At 42.5% G+C, this 17,217-nt stretch overlaps 1 protein-coding gene across 3 annotated transcripts in view; it reads left to right on the top strand.

The window, feature by feature from the left end:
- Positions 1-295: 295 nt before the first annotated feature.
- The window catches only part of LOC138513746 (C-type lectin lectoxin-Thr1-like), a 634,248-nt gene continuing 617,326 nt past the window's right edge, over positions 296-17,217 (top strand). Inside the window, exon 1 of one of the 3 annotated variants that reach the window (XM_069628831.1) lies at positions 296-448. In XM_069628831.1, coding sequence (XP_069484932.1) covers positions 442-448 — 7 coding nt within the window. In that variant the 5' untranslated portion in view covers positions 296-441. The remainder of the gene's footprint in view (positions 449-17,217) is intronic. The other 2 variants (XM_069628830.1, XM_069628829.1) reach the window with 2 other exon arrangements.

Genomic DNA, 17,217 nt, shown 5'->3' with positions numbered 1-17,217 from the left:
GATGCAGTCCGATAGGGAATAAGGGCTAGCTCACTGAGCGTTAAGCAATCGCACCTGCAATACCCATGACCACAGATTTCAAGGGATCACAATTTACAGTCTCATGACAGTACATTGTTTAAAAATAAAGCCAGGAACTGCCTATGCATTGCCCGGCTTATCTTTCACATGAATTGACGTCAAGTCAACAGTTCCCGGACAGAGTATTGCAACACAAGCCCTGGGCAGAATTACGATCCGAGCACACGTGACTGCATTATCTGTGCGTATCAGCTTATTGAATGCGATGACCCGGTCAAATACCAGCGAGAACCACGGAAGAGCGCGAAAAAATTGCGCAAGTCTCCCCAATATAAGGAAACAGCAAGAGCACGTTGACATCAGAATAACAGACGTGTCTGCTGCTGAACTGTGATACGTTCTTATTGTACCCAGTCTTGCATGCCAGGTATGTTTTTATTTCTATGTTCAAACTGTATACCTGCTTATCAGTGAGTTTTAAATAGCTGCTTGCTGACAATAACCACACAAGCACTGAATCCAAATGTCAGTCTATTAACAGTGTTTTGGGAATTCTTGACTCCATTATGCTGCAGTCACTGTAACTTGGTACCTAAGCCATGCATTTGTACATTTTTCAAAATGCTCTCGCCAGAGGCATTACCGATGGCTCTGACCAAGGCAAAGTGCCATAGGGACATAGTGCCTGCGAGATCCCTTGCTAACCTTTCAAGCACGCTGCTTACACACCGATGCAGCCATATGTGCTATTATGAATTATGTCATGGATGATATATGTTTTGATGACATGTGTGGCACCTCTAGCAGTGAGTTTGAAGCATAACTTGTGAATTTCTGGAATTTTGTGGTCTTGTGCTGCAGCATGTCTGGGGCTGCTAGTGGTCTTGAGTCGAAAGGATGTGATCTATCAGTTTGGACTAAACTTCCCCTTTTGGGCTGAGACCAAGCTTGATTTTTATAAGGTATCTCTCTTTTCTGTAATGAGTTAGCAGGATGGTTTGAAGGGTGGCCCAGAGCTATTCCAGAGTTTAAGATCTATCCTAACCTTTCCAGTCATCACCTCTTTTGTTTTCTGCTGCTACCAAAACATCCTGCCAACCAAGGGATTTCACTGATTATGTATTATTAAAGGGGTGTTATCTAGGGCCAAGCAAACACGTTTATGATTTCTTTACATTTCATCTGAGGAACAACTGAGTAACCCTCTTAGAACTTGAAAAATGAAATAAAATACCAATGTTACTACCATTCAGAATGACCTCATGAGTAGTGCATCACGGTGATGAATGATTTTTTTTAAAACTGGTCTTTGTACAGTTGTGGTTGCTTTAGCAACCATAACTTGTACATTTTTGGAGCTGTGTTTACTTGTCTTGGAAGGAAAATGACCCATAAAGAAAGTGTATTCAATGAATTTCGTTGTTTTTTTCATTAGGCCAACTTAACCATAACATCCTCTTAACCAACATTTTTCACTATAGTTCAATGTTTCTTGTATTGATAACTGCTATCACATGTAAAGAACTCACAGGGCATGGCCAGTGGCTACTATGCCCTGATGGGTCTGTCTGACTTTATCCCCATCGCTGATCCATCAGCCATTAGCCATTGACAGCAGCCATAACTATCCTTAGGCATGGCCATCAGTGCAATCAAGCAACCAGAGGAGGCCACTGGGCATGGCAACTGCCAGGCCCAATGCTCTCTTTGCTCCATTGTGGGACTGTGGGACACTTGTCACAACCTGTGTACTTGGTCAGCAGCCACTTGGACTGGGACATGGTCTTCAGCTATGCTCCAACGCCCAATAAGCCCCGTAAGTAGCCACTTGGAATGATATGCAGCCAGGTGAAGAGGCCACTCTGCTCATATTGGGTCTCTGTGAGCCTGCAGCCATGGGAAGTGGCCACTATGCTTAGGGCATGACCACAGATTTCCTCAAGCTACCTGAAGTGGGCACTGGACCATGCATGTTGCCAGGCCCAGCAACCACTATTCTTCCACTGAAGATCCATGGGCAATTGGCCATAGTGTGAGGGAATGATCAGTGGACAATATGCATGGGTATTGCCGTCAACCAACCCACAGGCCTGCCAAGCAACCCACAGTGCTATATGTATGGCTCCTCGGGCCACTGACCACATTATCTGGATATGGCCCTATGTCACAAACCATCAAGCTACCCAAAGTGTCACTGGGGGTGACATCACTGGTATGTGGGCCACTGGACACTGCTGTAGTGGGCCCTCAGGCTACTATTAGTCCATGCACCCAGCCTATAGTTTTAGGTCTCATCATTGGGTCCAGGGTGGGTCCAGGCTGTGCCCTGGGTGGATCTGAGACCTGGTCTTGGGTTGTGAATCAACGGGTACCCTATATGTATAGGCAGCATGCACGCTTACATCCTCTCATCAAGGTAAATGGCTTTACCCCACTGGTGGAGTGAGGTATTAGGGTATATACGCACACCACTTTCCTGAGGACCTCTTGCCATTGAAAGTATATACTCCCTTTCAAAAAGTGGTTTATGCAATCCACCATCACGTTGGCTGATGGGTGATAGAATGCAATGTACTTGTTGCGAACAATGCAATGTTCCTCCTGGAAAGTTTGCAACTCATGTGACACAAACTGCACTCCATTGTCTATCACCATTTCTTCTGGGAAAACACTTGAGTTGAAATATTGCTGCTCGATATTTCACAACCCTAGCTGCTGTGACCCCTCCATTTGCCATCTTCAATTCCACCAACATTGGCCTTTTTGAGAGTCAGGTTCCTAGAGGTTGCATTTGTTGATCCTCACGGACAGCACCTCTATTATATCCATTGTCACTTTGAACCACACTCTTTTGGATATTCGTTCTCATATCTCACTTGTTGTTCCAGTGCCCACCATTCCAGTACCCCTTAATCCTCCGTTCCTCCATTGTCTGTTAGACTAAATAAACAATCCCCAATTGTAGTCCTGTGGCTGGCACATATATTTACTTGATGCTGAAATCCATGACCTACACCATCCAGTGACAGATGCAGGGGGAACCGTCGAATTGTCCTTAATGCTTAGCCTGCCAACTAGCTGCTTTTGGTCATTTTTCGCTGTCATAGGCAACTCAAAATCCATCATTTTGAAGTGTCATAGGCACCTGTTGAATTTCACCATCCAATAATGTCTTTTCGCTGCCAACAAATCCCTAGAAATGATATATGCTGGTCTTTATCGTCTTGTGGGAAACCCCTAGCAGTGTGTCTACCTAGCCCTCTTTTGTTTTGTTGTTGGCAGGAGAGATGGAGTGGCCACTGAAAGACACTTCTTCACCCTTGATCCTGCATTACTGAAACTTAATATAAGCCCTTTGGTCCAATGACGCTCAGTGCTCCAAACAACCGTGGATTGTGTTAATTCTTGTTGGACCCCGTAACGAAATTGTCATCTTTGAAAAGAAATAGCCTCCCACAATTCTGTAGATATAACTCCTGCATCAGTTGCTGGAATATTGCTACAGTTGAGGTCAGCCTGAATGGCAGGTGGGAATATCAGGAAGCTCCAAGGATCATCAAAAAAGTGGTGCATGGAATGGATTATTCACATAGCTCTATTTGGTGGTATCCCTGCACCAGGTCAGGAGTAAAGAACACTGCTGCATATTTAAGGGTTATGAGCATTTGGCCAAAAGTGCATAAAAGGATGTTTGTATAGCCATATTTTAAAATTAAGATCCCTGGTAGCAATGCACATGCTGATGAATGGTTTGGCGTCCAGGTGATGACAATGGGAGAAAGACACTCGGATTGCTCTATGGGCTATATGATGCCTGTGTGACACAATTGTTGGCATTTCTTTTGTAGTTCATCCTTCAGCTTAACCAGCATGACAGGCATTTGCCCTATTCATTAGACCATGGGTTGTGCTTCCCACTTGAGTACTATGCAATTTGAACTTAGCCAATATGCCTATCTTGTGGCTGAAGACAGCATGATATTTCTCCTGGAGGTTTCCTCTTTTTAGCCACCTCTGCGACAGTCAAGATCAGACATCTTCAACTGGATGCAGATTTCATTTCTAAGTTTCTTGCTCATTCCAGCCCATAACGACTGTTTCATTGTTTGTTGTATAAAGTGTACAAACTGTTACCCAGTCTTTAAGTGTGAGAGTAATCCACTTAAAACCCTCCACATTGATATGGTCATGCTATACCACACATGAATTATGAAGGATCTCCTTAACTCTGACATCTTCTCCCGAATGGTTTTGGAAAATGCGTCAGCATTCACCATCGAGTACGTGGATCCCGAGTCCAGAAGCAGTTGACTGCTGTCATCCTGTCCCATGCAGCCTTGTAATTGCTTCTGTGACCATCGTTATGTAGTCTGAGTCCTCCAAGTCCCCTTGGATCATTCTCACTCAGGCATGCTTGGCCTGGTTTATAACATCCTACCATTGGTTCCTTTGAGTCTGCACTTGAAGCACACTGCTTATAGCTCTGGGGCTTCTCTCTAATCCCATGGCCTTTGCCGTTGACATCCTTTGAGCTCATTGTTCTTCTGCTAAGCTGATTCCCAACAGCCTTACGGTCCATGTAACTGCTGTCGCCAGCCATAACCATCTTCAAACATTGTGTTCCCACCTCTACTGACCTCACTATTTAAATTACCTATTGAAGAGGGGTATGTTTTGCTCTCCATAACCTCTGCTTTAAGATTGAGTCTGGAGTGTCCATCATGAGTTGACCCCTGAGAATGGTATCCCTCTCACCTATGCAATTGCAGGCGGCAATGAGGAACATGAAACACACAGAAGAGAATGTGGTTGTACTCATAAACCCTGTTATTCCAAGAGAGGAATGAGTAGCAGGAATATGAGGAAATGAGCCTCATCTGGAGAAGAATTAAGGATAGTTGGAGAGTGTCACCAATGTTGCAGAAATAGATCCTCACAACCAGTACACTGGATAGGAGGGTTTATTGTGTTTGTTCTGTAGCGCTAATTTGATGCCAGTACATCTGCTCAACTGACATTACCTGTGATGGGATGGTTTCTGGACCCATAATATGTTATCCCATACCAAATGATGAATACATCTATACAACACAACACATTAAATAGAAGAAGTCTTTCTTTCTTGTGTTGTTTTCCATTGTGTATTTACTGTTTTCCAGTCTAGAAATGTTGAAGCTTCCTTTGCTCTTCTGAGCCACATAGGTGGTGAGTTGTTTGGACAGGGATTATTGAGCCTTGTTTCTCATGGCTTTGTAGGTGATGTAGATTTGTTTTAATATGATGCAGGTTTGTAGGGACTGCCAGTGTGGCTCCTTAGGGGGTGGATTATGTGTGGTCAAATGTCGTTGCACCCTTGAAGTGACATGGTGTGGTATGTAAGTGACTTTCAGCAGTGCCGTAGCTGAGAATGCCACCCCCGTGAGAAGGGCACCACACTGTCTAAGTGGGAGAGCTCACGTTTTTGGAGAACAATTCTGAAATCGGATGCAGGATTTAAGGTCTTGATTTTGTGCAGATTATGCAGTTGGTCCAAGGTGGTCTGTGGTTTCCTAGGGATGTGAGCCATCAACATCAAATCTGAATCCTAATGAGCATGCACTATTGGATACATGTATGTATACATTTTTTGCTAGATGTAGAACATAGTTTTCTGAGTTATTTGTGTGATTGTGGCAATGACTGATCGGGCATTTGAGAAGTTATAATCTTTCAGAGTGTCTGCAGTTTCTAGCATTTTTGCAGGGGTACAATGCATGTTATTATATGTATTTATTGTCTGCTTGTTAGGCACTTATACAGCAAGTCAATACTGTTTCAAAGCACCCACAGGGCAGGGAGGGGATGTGGGAATGAGACACATTAAACAAATACAAATATTAAATACAGTGGAGGGGGGGAGGACAAACCCACTAAGCCTTGTGAGTATTCAGAACGTGCAAGTGCAGAAGGGAGGGGGAAGTGGGGAATGTGCTGGGGTCCCCATGCTCCAAGGTGAGCAACAGATGAAGTACAGGTATGGTAAGTGCTAGCCTCCAGGACAGAGGGTGTGCTGAGGCAAGTGCTGAGAATAGGCAAAAGCTGGAGGCGATTCAGTGTGGGTGGTCAGGGCCCCGAGGATGCATATGGGCCCTGGACACCAATCAAAGCAACTGTTAAGTCAGCAGAGAAAAGAAGGGCGGAAGGAGGAGGTAAAGAGGAAAGTCTTGAAGAGCTTCCATAATTTAAGAAAATCCTGCTCAAGATGCAGAGGAAGGGGGAGGCCGTTCCATAGAAGGGAGCCAGCTGAGGAAAGCAAACAGCTCCTGCCCTCTGTTTAGCAAAATGTTTTACACACAAAGGGCCTCATTACGAGTTTGGCAGTAGCCATGGAGCCATTAGCTCCATGGCTGCCGCCAAACGAGGCTCCTTTACCGGGTTCCCAGAATGGGGAATTACCGGGCCATTACGAGTTCGGAGGGCCCGGTAAATCACCCCTCTGGGAACCCGGAACCGGACCTTCCCTATTCCTATCTGAGCCCCCATAGGGCTCAATAGGAATGGGAGAGGGAGTTAACAACGGCCTGATTATGACCGGGCCGTTGTTAGCTCCCTCTTCCCCTCGTGGGACCCGGTAACGGCGCCTGGTTTTACCAGGTGTCCTTACCGGGTCCCGCGAGGGGACTTCGTAATTTTGCGGAACAGGTTTAACGGGTCCGCCTCCATTAGCGGAGCCCATTAACCCGTTCCGCGTAGGTCCTAATGAGGTCCTGAGTTGGTGCCAGAGGATAGCAGAGGTCTAGAGGGAGAATATTTAGTAAGAGAGAGTTGCAGATAGTGTGGTCCCCAGCCCCAGACAGCCTTGTGTATGATGCAGAGGGATTTGAATTTAATCCGTGAAGCAACCGGGAGCCAGTGAAGACTTTTTAGGGCAGGAGAGATGCTGTCCCTGGGCTTGAGGCCAAGGATAATTCTTGCTGCCCTATTCTGGATTAGCTGGAGGGGTAACAGAGTGAAAGAAGGTAGATTCAGGAGGAGGCTATTGCAATAGTCAAGCCTAGAGAGAACCAGGGCTCGGGTAACATTGCGTTTCTGGTGAGAGGTGAATAAAGGTATATTTCCTTTAAGAAGGAAGAGCTGGAAGTGGGACTTCTTGGCAATGTCCTGAGTCTGAGGGAGGAAGGAGAGAGAGGAGTCAAAGATGACTCCAAGGTTTCTGGCTTCAGAAGAAGGAGCAGGGGAGAGCCCATGGAGGAAGGCCAGAGTGAGGGGAAGAAGGCGTCCCAATGGGAAGGATCTCAGTTTTACTGGCATTGAGGCATGGTGGTATAAGTGTTATAGTTTCCCTTTTGTTGCTGGTTGCAACCCCAGTGAGTAACCCTTCTAACTGAGGAACAGGTTATAGGAAGTTAAGCATTATTGTAGGCATAAGGAGCTCATCACTATGCCTGTTACCAATAACTGTTTATAAACAGCCTACTACAAAGAGATTTAAATAAGGATTATTTAAAAGAATTGTACAACCTTTATATGTGTCCCAGACTGTGTGGTTTCCCTTTCTGTGATGTGTCGATGACAAGAGTGTGTGGTGTCATTTATGTTCTTGGAATTACACACGGCTAGATTTTCACTCTCTTCAGTTAATGTATGTAAAACAACTTCACACAATCCTTTTTTTTTTGGACAAAACATGTTTACAACAGCAACCTCTTCTGCATAGCATGAAGACATTATAAAGAATATTTAATCCAGCACTACAGCCAAGTCAATGCCTGGTCAGGGATGCTGAATGAAAAACCCTTATCGATATATCTTGATGTCCAGGTTCATACTCTGGATGACAACCCTCATATAACACCCCTCTCCCAGAATCCCCTGACCCCACTGAGCCAAGAAGTAGTTCTGTTTTGCAAGTTTAGAAGGTTTATTTGAGAAGTAAAGCAATATATATCTATCACACTTTTATAGGAATTAATAATTAATATCACACTTAAAAATATGAGCAGTAGTGAACAATGAATAATGTTCTAATAGTAAACTGATTTGGTTACTCAGGAATAGTATAACAGATAAGGTAGCAAACTTAGGAATAGGAACTGAAGAACAAGGTGGTAACGAATGCTTTATGTAAGCTCAGATGGGTGCAGGATTCAATGGAAATGCAGTACAGAAAATACTCAGTATGGTTTCAACAAAACAACCTTTTCTCTGGCAATCCACTCCCCCCCCTTTATGCAATGTAAGGAAATGGGAGGAAAAGCACACAGTTCAGGTATACAATCACAATGTAATTCAGTTCAGTTCCCCCCCAGCACTCTTAAAGAAAACAGGAGTTTTGAAAACAAAACACAGGCCCAAATGCTTTAATATGGTATGCAAGGAAGAGAAAAGTAGGCTGGAAAAGGCTTTTAATTCCTTTTAGGAGTTCAGGTGAGTGGTATCTAGTTAATATTAGCTCAGGCTCACCCCAGCAATGATTATGGGAACATTTTTTATGAGGCAAACGATTTTTTAGCAGAGGAAAGCAAAAGCAGCTATCTTTTTGCAAGTGGAGAAATTTTCAAATTGCGGCAAAATTCGCAAATGCGTGTTTCGCGATTGCGGCAAAACTATAAGAAAGTTACTGCATGTCTCTAGGACAAACGGTCGCGGAGATATGAGCAATTTTGTGAAGGTTGTTTTTCGGATTTGCAACTTTAAAAGTTACTCAATTTGACAAGTGAAGCTTTGAAAATGACATGTGTCAGTTGTGCAGCTGTAGAATTAACAAATGACAGGGGTGCAGCTTGCAAAGGACAGTTCTACTTAGATTAAAATAGCTTGGATTAGGTTTATTTTAAAACTAAGAGATTTGGTTTCGCACAATCTGATCTAATTACTCACAAAATATTTTAGAAGATCTGGGTCACGCCACGGACGGTCTCGGCACACAGCGTCTGGTCTCTGGAACTGCTCTCTGTCCTGGACACCGGTTTTCTGGCCACGGACAGTCTTTCTGGGTCAGCACTGCACTCCTGTCCTGGGTTCTGCTAGGCACCGGTTCTCTGGGTCGGGTCCTGCCTTCTCTTTGGATATTTCTGTCACCGGGTTCTTGCAAAAGTTCTTGGCAAAATTCAGACGGCTCGCCCAGCTGTCTGAAGAGTTCAGCTGCAAAAAGATTTTGAGGCCTGCTGACAAATACTTTTGCTGGCAGTGGCTTTTTGGTTAAGGTTCTGTAGTCTCTGTTTATCTTGGAGTCTAAGTGTTGGCTCTCTGAAGGTTGATGGAGGTAAGGTATGGAATTTTGGCAGAGCTTCCAGCTGCAAGTGGAAAATGAATCCCTATTTGGCTTGCACTATCTGCTTTTATCTGTTTAGAATGTGGGTGTGTGCTAGCATCACTGAGCCAGCCTCTCTCTCAGCTTCTAATTGGTCACATTTCCATTTCTCACTTGATTGGGAAACTGAAGTGTGTGTCAGCGTGATGTCATTTTACAGCCTGCAGAAAGTCCACTCCTCCTGTCAACTTGCACACAAATCTAGATTTGAACAAAATACATATTTGCACAAGTATGCAGTGGTTTAAAATGACATACACACATGAGGCATTACTGATGTCAGCCCCTGTTCTGACTCTGGCGTTTCTAGGAGCTTGCGTCCAGAAATGGCACCATTTTGCACGTTTTAGGCTGGTTCCCACTATCGGATTTTCTTCCAACTTCATACAAATGTACACAGCCTGTCCATACTTATACCAATGAATTTTCATTTGTCTAGCTGAAACACAGTGTCTGTAATATTAATAATTAGCGGGGTTTTGTCCCAGAATATCCCACAATTTCGAATTTGGGCTTGAATCGAAGGTACATTTTTTAAATGAAGGCTCTCAAAGTTATACATTCCTGTCATTTGATTACAAAGAGTTATCTGTGTTTCTGTAAAATATATATTTTGCTTTCAATTCAGTTCTCAGAGTGTTGGAGTCCGCCTCCAAGACTTGGGTGGGTCAGTCACATGTGTCTTCTGGCAGGCAGGGCTTTGTTGACAGGAAACAGTCAAAATCAACATATTCCTTTCAGAGGGAAGGGGCCATTGTGTGGTCTCTGGGAAGCTGAGATCAGGAGGCCAGGGAGCCCCTTTTCATTTAATTAACAGAACCCTGTGATTTCCTGGCTTCTTGTGTTGAGTTCTGAAGTGTCAAGAGTTCTCAGGACAGGCAACCCCTTTGAACTTTTAATTAAATAGGACCCCTTTCTTTGCACTAGACAGTTTTGCAAGACAGCTCTCCTGTCAGAGTTTAGACCGCTAGCGCCACCCTCAGGATTTTGTGGTTACTGCATCCATCCTTGGGATTTTTTTTAGATTGATTCATTTCAGCAAGTGATATTACATGGAGTATATTGTCCATGTTCAGGGCATGGCATTGGTGTGTTTCTGCAGTAAAGTAATTCTGTGCCCATGATTTTGCCATATTTGACATTCAAGAAAAATGAATTCCCAACAGTTATGGGTTTGCTTTTGGCAATCAGCATTGCCCCTCTGTGCTCACAACATAGGCAAAATGGGATTTTCCTGTGCATTTTCTGGGGAGCTCTGGCCATCATGATGTTTTCAATGCCAGTAATGCACAGTTTTTGTGGTAGGGCTTGGATGCATGGATAAAAACATCCCACAACATGTGAAGGGCAGGCATTCAAATAGAATGCCACACAGCATTTTGTTTATTCACCTGTTAATCAACTTGCTCATGGAATGCAGCACAGTAATGGCTTACTCTGGCTTACAAACAAACTCCAGAATGTCTTGAAGTCTTCCTTTTTCCCACCAGGTGAACTCATATTTGCTTAATGCCAGAGTTGAAGGAGTGAATAGTTGATTCATGACTTGGTCAAGAAAAAAGAGGTCTATAGCTTTCTGGCATAGGAGGCATGCACATTCCATGGGGGGAGCTGGCCCCATTAGCACATCTTTACCTTCGACTGGGCTTCCTGCCTCTTGTGGAGGTGCAGCAGCACCTCCTCCCTTTTCATCAACCGGCTCAGGCAGGAAATCTTCCCTCAGCTCCAGGGTGCTAGTATGGCTACAAAAGGAGAGTCTTTGCAGCTCCCGTAACATTATGTACCTCTCACTAACTCCAAATCCATTGAGCATACAGAGAGAGTGCAGCCCTGTTGGTAGCTTCAACACCCTTCCGGCCTTGACATTGTACTGCTTGGACACCGCTTGAACAAACACTGGATGCCTAGTGCGAATGGCCCATTCAGTATTTGACATGAAAGCTATTGCTTTGGGTCCTTCTGCTCTTTTTGTTGGTGTTCCTGGCAATGTTAGCAGATTTATATGACTTGTATGTTTGTAGATGCATGGTGTTAGTAGGTCATTAAACTATGTGCATTTACCCAGTGTAAAAGAACAGCTCCAAGTTAGGAAGGTATTTTTTTGTTTTGATATCTGTAGCCATCGCTAGATAATTGGCACAGCGTTGTAGCTGTTGTTATCCTTGTGGGGCTCACTCAGTCTCTTCTTTTTCTGAAGAAGTGAATCATACTTATTTTTTGCTAACTTGTTTTTATTGTGATTTCTTAGATATTATCAGCTTTATTGACTGTGTAAGTTGGTGCTTTCTTTGCAAGTCAGATTTATTGAGGTGAGTCCTTCTTTAGACCCTGAGAGACAGGTACAAAGCATCATATTTTGTTTTTGAACCAACTGAGGATGGAATGTTATATTGTACTCTATCAGCAATATTGTGGCACACTAGGGAACGTGATCATCATCTTACACATCGGCTTAATAATGACCCTTTGGGTCGGAGGTAGGCGGCTATAGTCCATGGTTGCAATTTATAAAGCAGCCCTTATCCTCAATGGGATTTTGTAATACCCTTATTGGGCCCTTTGAGGAAGGGGCACTTGTTATGCCAACATGTAATGCTGCGTTTCTGCAGGGAACTGACTTGGCAAAGCTGTGGGTTTGAAAAGCCCACTGTTTGATATTTTCTGGAGCACAGTCCACAATTGAATCTGGATAACTACACCAGCTGGTGTTATAACCGACGTAGGAGGGGCATTTTATTCAATTTAAGAGCCAACCATCAACCACTAGCTTCTGTAGTAGCTAATTGGTCTATTAGCAAGATGCACTCCATCGCCCCTTTGTATTGCTGTGATGGCAATATGGTGAAGATTTCATTCATTTGAAATTTCTTTTGTCCTACTCTGAATAAGGCTAGAAGAAAGACCCTTCTACCTATTTCAGGCTGGCTGTATAACCTTCAGACATACATTGAGGCCAAGACGTTGGTGTTTTCATTTCCCTGTGAGAATGTGGCTCATTCTATGTATGGTTTTATTGAAAATGCTTTATCTATTAGAAAATCAAACATTTGTACTGTTGTATTTTAGTAGATGATTGGTATTTTGCACTTATTTTATTCTGTACTTTCGTGAAATGTATAATTTCCAAATAAAGTTTGATCTACAAACACCCGCCTCATTAGTTAGATTCGCTTCTGCCAGCATTATTTATTCAAATGCTCTCCTTACAAACACCAGAAACCACTCAAGCTTTCACCAAAAACCTATTAAACTTTCCTCCAATTTAGAATTAATTTATAATCTGACTTCCCATGTTTGTATTTGAAAATTATATTTATTATTATTTTTTGATATGTTGATATATCTCAACAAGGAGTTACCTGATACATTTTTGGGATTAGAGGTTGATGCTCCACCTTTGGCTGGTTGCAAATTGGCACTACATTTATTTGTGTATGGTTCCATGCTTATTTGAAAAACTCTAAGGGGCCACCAGCAACTTTTGGATCACTTTAAAGCTGTTTGTTTAGAAAAGGGACACAGAATACATATTAATAAAACTAAGAATATGGCATGTCGCCCATTGAGGGTAATGCAAACCTATAGGGGCTCATTATATGTTTGCAGGTGTGGGAAAGTGCCAGTAAAAGTGCTGGTAATTTCGTGACCAACACTTTTATCGCACCGGCAAACTACAACTTTGCAGGTGGGGGTCACTGATTTATCTCCAAACTGGAGCTGGCGGTAACTCAGGCCCCCACTGGCAAAAAAACCCAGTATTTTTGCCACTGCTCTTACCGGTGCTGGAAATACCACCAATCCACTCCATGGAGGACTCCATGGAATGGGGATTTACTGCCCTTTCCGCCACCTGGAATATCCTGGTAATACTGGGATGTAAGTCGGTGGAAACGGTAGAGCAGTTTGCCAGTATTCTATCAGAATTACTGGCAAACTTATAAAGAGCCCCTATATTCACTAGTTTCACAGTCTTGGGGACATGTTTGTGTCCCCACATGTATGCTCCATGGAGTAAGACAGGAGAGATTCGAGATGTATATACTGCTACAATTGAATAGAGAGCGAAGCCACAGTACTTCCAATTAGAGGTCAAAATAGCCCCAAGCTGCTGGCTCCTTTGACAGAAATGTGACAGTAGATACCAGGGCTAAAACAAAGGCACACATGCCAATGCATTCCGAAATCCTATCTGATGAAAAGGTATAATGTTTGCATCCAAATCCCAATGATTTAACTCAATTAAAAGAACCCATAAAAAAACCTTGGCAGGGACATCTAACTTTGCCAAGATCCTCTGCCCATTATTATAAACAGGTACAATGATACTTTCACAATAAGAATTGTAAAGTAAACTGGAGTGACTGATGGCCTTAAATAAGGCATGTAGCAAATGTGTCCCAAACAGAATTAATCTTAATAAGGGCATTTCATAGCCCACCAGATCCCAGGGCTCGCACATTTTTCTGTTAAGTAATAATTTAGGCAAATTCTTCTATTTGTAAGTTATAATGCTGTCTCACATTAGAGAATTCAATCGTGCCCCCGATATGATCTTCCTACCAATTGTTTCGCTGATGTACAATTCCTAGTCCTTCTTAGAGACAACCCCTACAAGAGCAAGAGCTGTGTCAAGAGATTTCACTAGCTTCCAAAAAGCCTGAAAATTGTTGTTTGTAGCTACTGAAATAAGAGCTTGTCACTGGTGAAGTATTTGAGTCCTGCGATGCTCACACAGCCATTTGTGATAATTGGCCTTACTGCTTCTAAATGAGCTAGTATAGGCTGAATGATCAAGTGGGGCCTTACCAAGCTGTCGAAGTTGATGCCTCTGCGTCCTCTTTGCATCCCGTATCTCACTATCCAAAAAATTGAATGAGGGTTCATTCTCGCATTATTCACCCTAACATCTACTGACTTGGTTTTACATGAAGACGCATCAGCAGTACATTTGACCACATCATCATATATTTTGAGTTTAATTTTGCATGTTTCCATCCGACTGTCACTACTATCACTAGAGGAGGTTTCAAAAGGGTGCAAAGGACATGGTCCCAACAGGACTCAACAAAAGTAAGTTCAAGTCTAATAACGAGATCTCCAACATGTTGATTGGAATTAACTAATTTCCAGCTCAGTAAGAATGGAATTTGCCTTATTCAAATTGTGGGTGTTCCAGCTGATTTTTTTTTTGGACCAGTTAAAAACACAAAATGACCAACAGTATCAATATTTAAATCAGGTTCAGCTAAACCAAAAAAAGCAAGCTGAGGAAAGTGGTGGCTTTCCTCACATGATAGAACTTTCAAAGAACTTTATAAGGAAGTTCATAGATGAGACAATAATGTCATCATTTAATGAATCACTAGTAGATTAAACTCTAGTATAATGCCCTGGACATTCTCCAAAGCAGTAACCATGAAGCATACAAAGGGAAACCAATAGATTAGCCCAGACTATTCCACGTGCCTCACAAGCGGTTTGTTTGAGTATGGCGCTAGGAAGTCCATCATGGAACGAAGGGCTGCAGGTATCATTGAATTAAAATCGCCAGTTACTACAATAAGATGTCTGTCAAAGTAGAACTCCAAGATTTTCTTAACAGTGGCAATTAAAAGTTGATTTGGAGTTTGTCCTGGAGGATAATAAATATTAAACACCAGATGAGGGGGATGTACACCTAAAGGAGCATCCCAAGACAGGATACCTGCATGCAAATGATTAGAGGTAACATACAATTTGACCAGAGAAAAATAATTGTTTACATACATCAAAAGGCCACCCAAAGTGCATCCCTTTCTCCACTTAAGAGCTATCTTTTGGATTGTGGTTCTCCAATCAATTACAATATTTTCGACCACCGATAATAGACCACCCTCATCAAACAAGTGGGAGAAACCGTGGGTGTTCCAAAAAATTAGGTTGATACATTTGTTAGTCTTGTTGTCAAACTGGTCCACACCCTTGTGTGTTAGTTGTTCCATCCTGTCACCATCATTGATTTAGTGATCGTAATGTTGGTAAAGTCACAGTTCATGCCTCTTGTTCCCTGGAGTTCCTTAAAGGAATGATGTAAGCAACCATTTTCTGAGTCAGGACCATGTTGCAGCAAAGGTACACTAAAGGTACACTAGCCAGAGGCTTGAATTACAAGGGACAATCGGAAGACTAACATGTTTGAGAGAACAATCATAGCACAGACAACCAAATTCAGCATCAAGGTAGATGACAAAATCCATTACAGATTCCGTATAGGCATAACTATGTGAAGCAACAAAACAAATATCATCCAATAACTCGACTACAGCAATGTCAGATGAAGCGAGGCACGGTAAGGGAAGTATTTAATAAAATAGTCCCAGAATTGCAGATTGAGTCAGATGGTATTCCACAATAGAGCAAGACAGGCTGTGTGTCCTAAGCGTTTTTATGCAGTGCATATCCTTATTGGTAAATGCTCCACGACCTAAATTAGATGTTTTGCAGTCACTGTGGACCTCTTTACGAGTTTGGAGGTGCAGTAAAAAAGTGCATGTAATTGCAATTAATGCCACTTTTTGGGTGGTAACGGAATTAACGTCCTTTTTACAGCTCTGCTGAATTCCGAGTTTGGAGTAAAAGTGGAGGATTTACCTCCAGCTCATGATGGAGGTAAATCCTCAACTTTTACTCCAAGAATCAGCATAATTACTGATGGGGAATTCTGCCAAAATCCCCATGGACTCCAAAAATGGGGATTTACACAGCTTTACCAACACTTGTAAACCCGGGGTAAATCCGCTGGACCCAGTGGCAGTAACAGTAACTGATTTTGGTGATATTTCGGCAGATTTACTACCACAATACTGCCAAACTCATAAGGAGGCCCAGTATCTTTCGCAAAAGGATTTGGTGGTCAAACAAATTCACAGGCAATGGAAGTACATAGAGCACAGCCTGTGAATGCTTCTACATAGGGCGCCAAAAGCTGTGGTCACTGTAATATTACAAATCGAGACTGCCAAAAAAACAAGGTGCTCAAAAGATTATTTCGACTTCCAGATAGTGTCCCCACTATCCCAGTAAAATTTGAATTAGACTATTTTGGTATATCACAAATAGTTAGATTTGAAAACGTTTTGTAGTGGTGAAAACAATGGAATAGCAGTGAGGCGCCTATATGATGTGAAGCAATTCAAGATGTATTATCAACTGAGGGTGCAGGAAATATTGCTTGGGCTTCATTTGCAATGAACATGTCAAGACAGCTTGGATTGGAGGTGTTGTGGAGAGATCACTGGGTTTATGTTTCAAGCTGCAAACAAATGATTGAGAATGCATGTGAGGAATGGTTTCTAAAGCAGTTTCTGACACTGGGTAGGAACAATAGTTTAACCTCTAAATATCTTATGGTTAAGAATCATCTGGGCTCTGAAGAGTAATTAGATACATTCCTCTCCCTTCTAGCTAAAAGTATTTTTTTTATTAAACTTTGCATTCGAGTTCTACCAGTTTTTGCTTTTTCTGCGGGAAAGTTGAGGTATCCCCAAAGTGTCTGTATTGTGTAAATTGGGATCAGGATGCTGCTCATTTTCTTTTTGTTTGTCTTCTTCATGATCAACCAAGTAGGAACGGGTTCAAACCAGAGTTAAAAATATTGACTGTGGAAACCTAAGTGTCGGCTTTGTACACATGTAAAAAATGCAAGCAGGCTTCTTTATATAGGCAACATCACATTTTCTGGAAAAAGCCTAGTATATAAGGAGCTATTTTATAGCTTAACTGTACAAATACATGTATTTTATTAATGTACTAGCAGAAGTACCCATTCTCCAAATCGGTTCTGTAGACAGAAATGATAACACTGATCCTGTAGGTCGCTGTTCTGATTCGCTTATCCCTTGATGTGCTTTGCACCCTGAAGTAAA

The sequence above is a fragment of the Ambystoma mexicanum genome, chromosome 12 (genome assembly GCF_040938575.1).
Source record: "Ambystoma mexicanum isolate Mex_15411 chromosome 12, UKY_AmexF1_1, whole genome shotgun sequence".
NCBI classification, from domain to species: Eukaryota; Metazoa; Chordata; class Amphibia; order Caudata; family Ambystomatidae; genus Ambystoma; species Ambystoma mexicanum.
The sequence above is the reverse complement of the archived record's forward strand: the minus strand, read 5'-3'. Positions and strand labels throughout refer to the sequence as shown.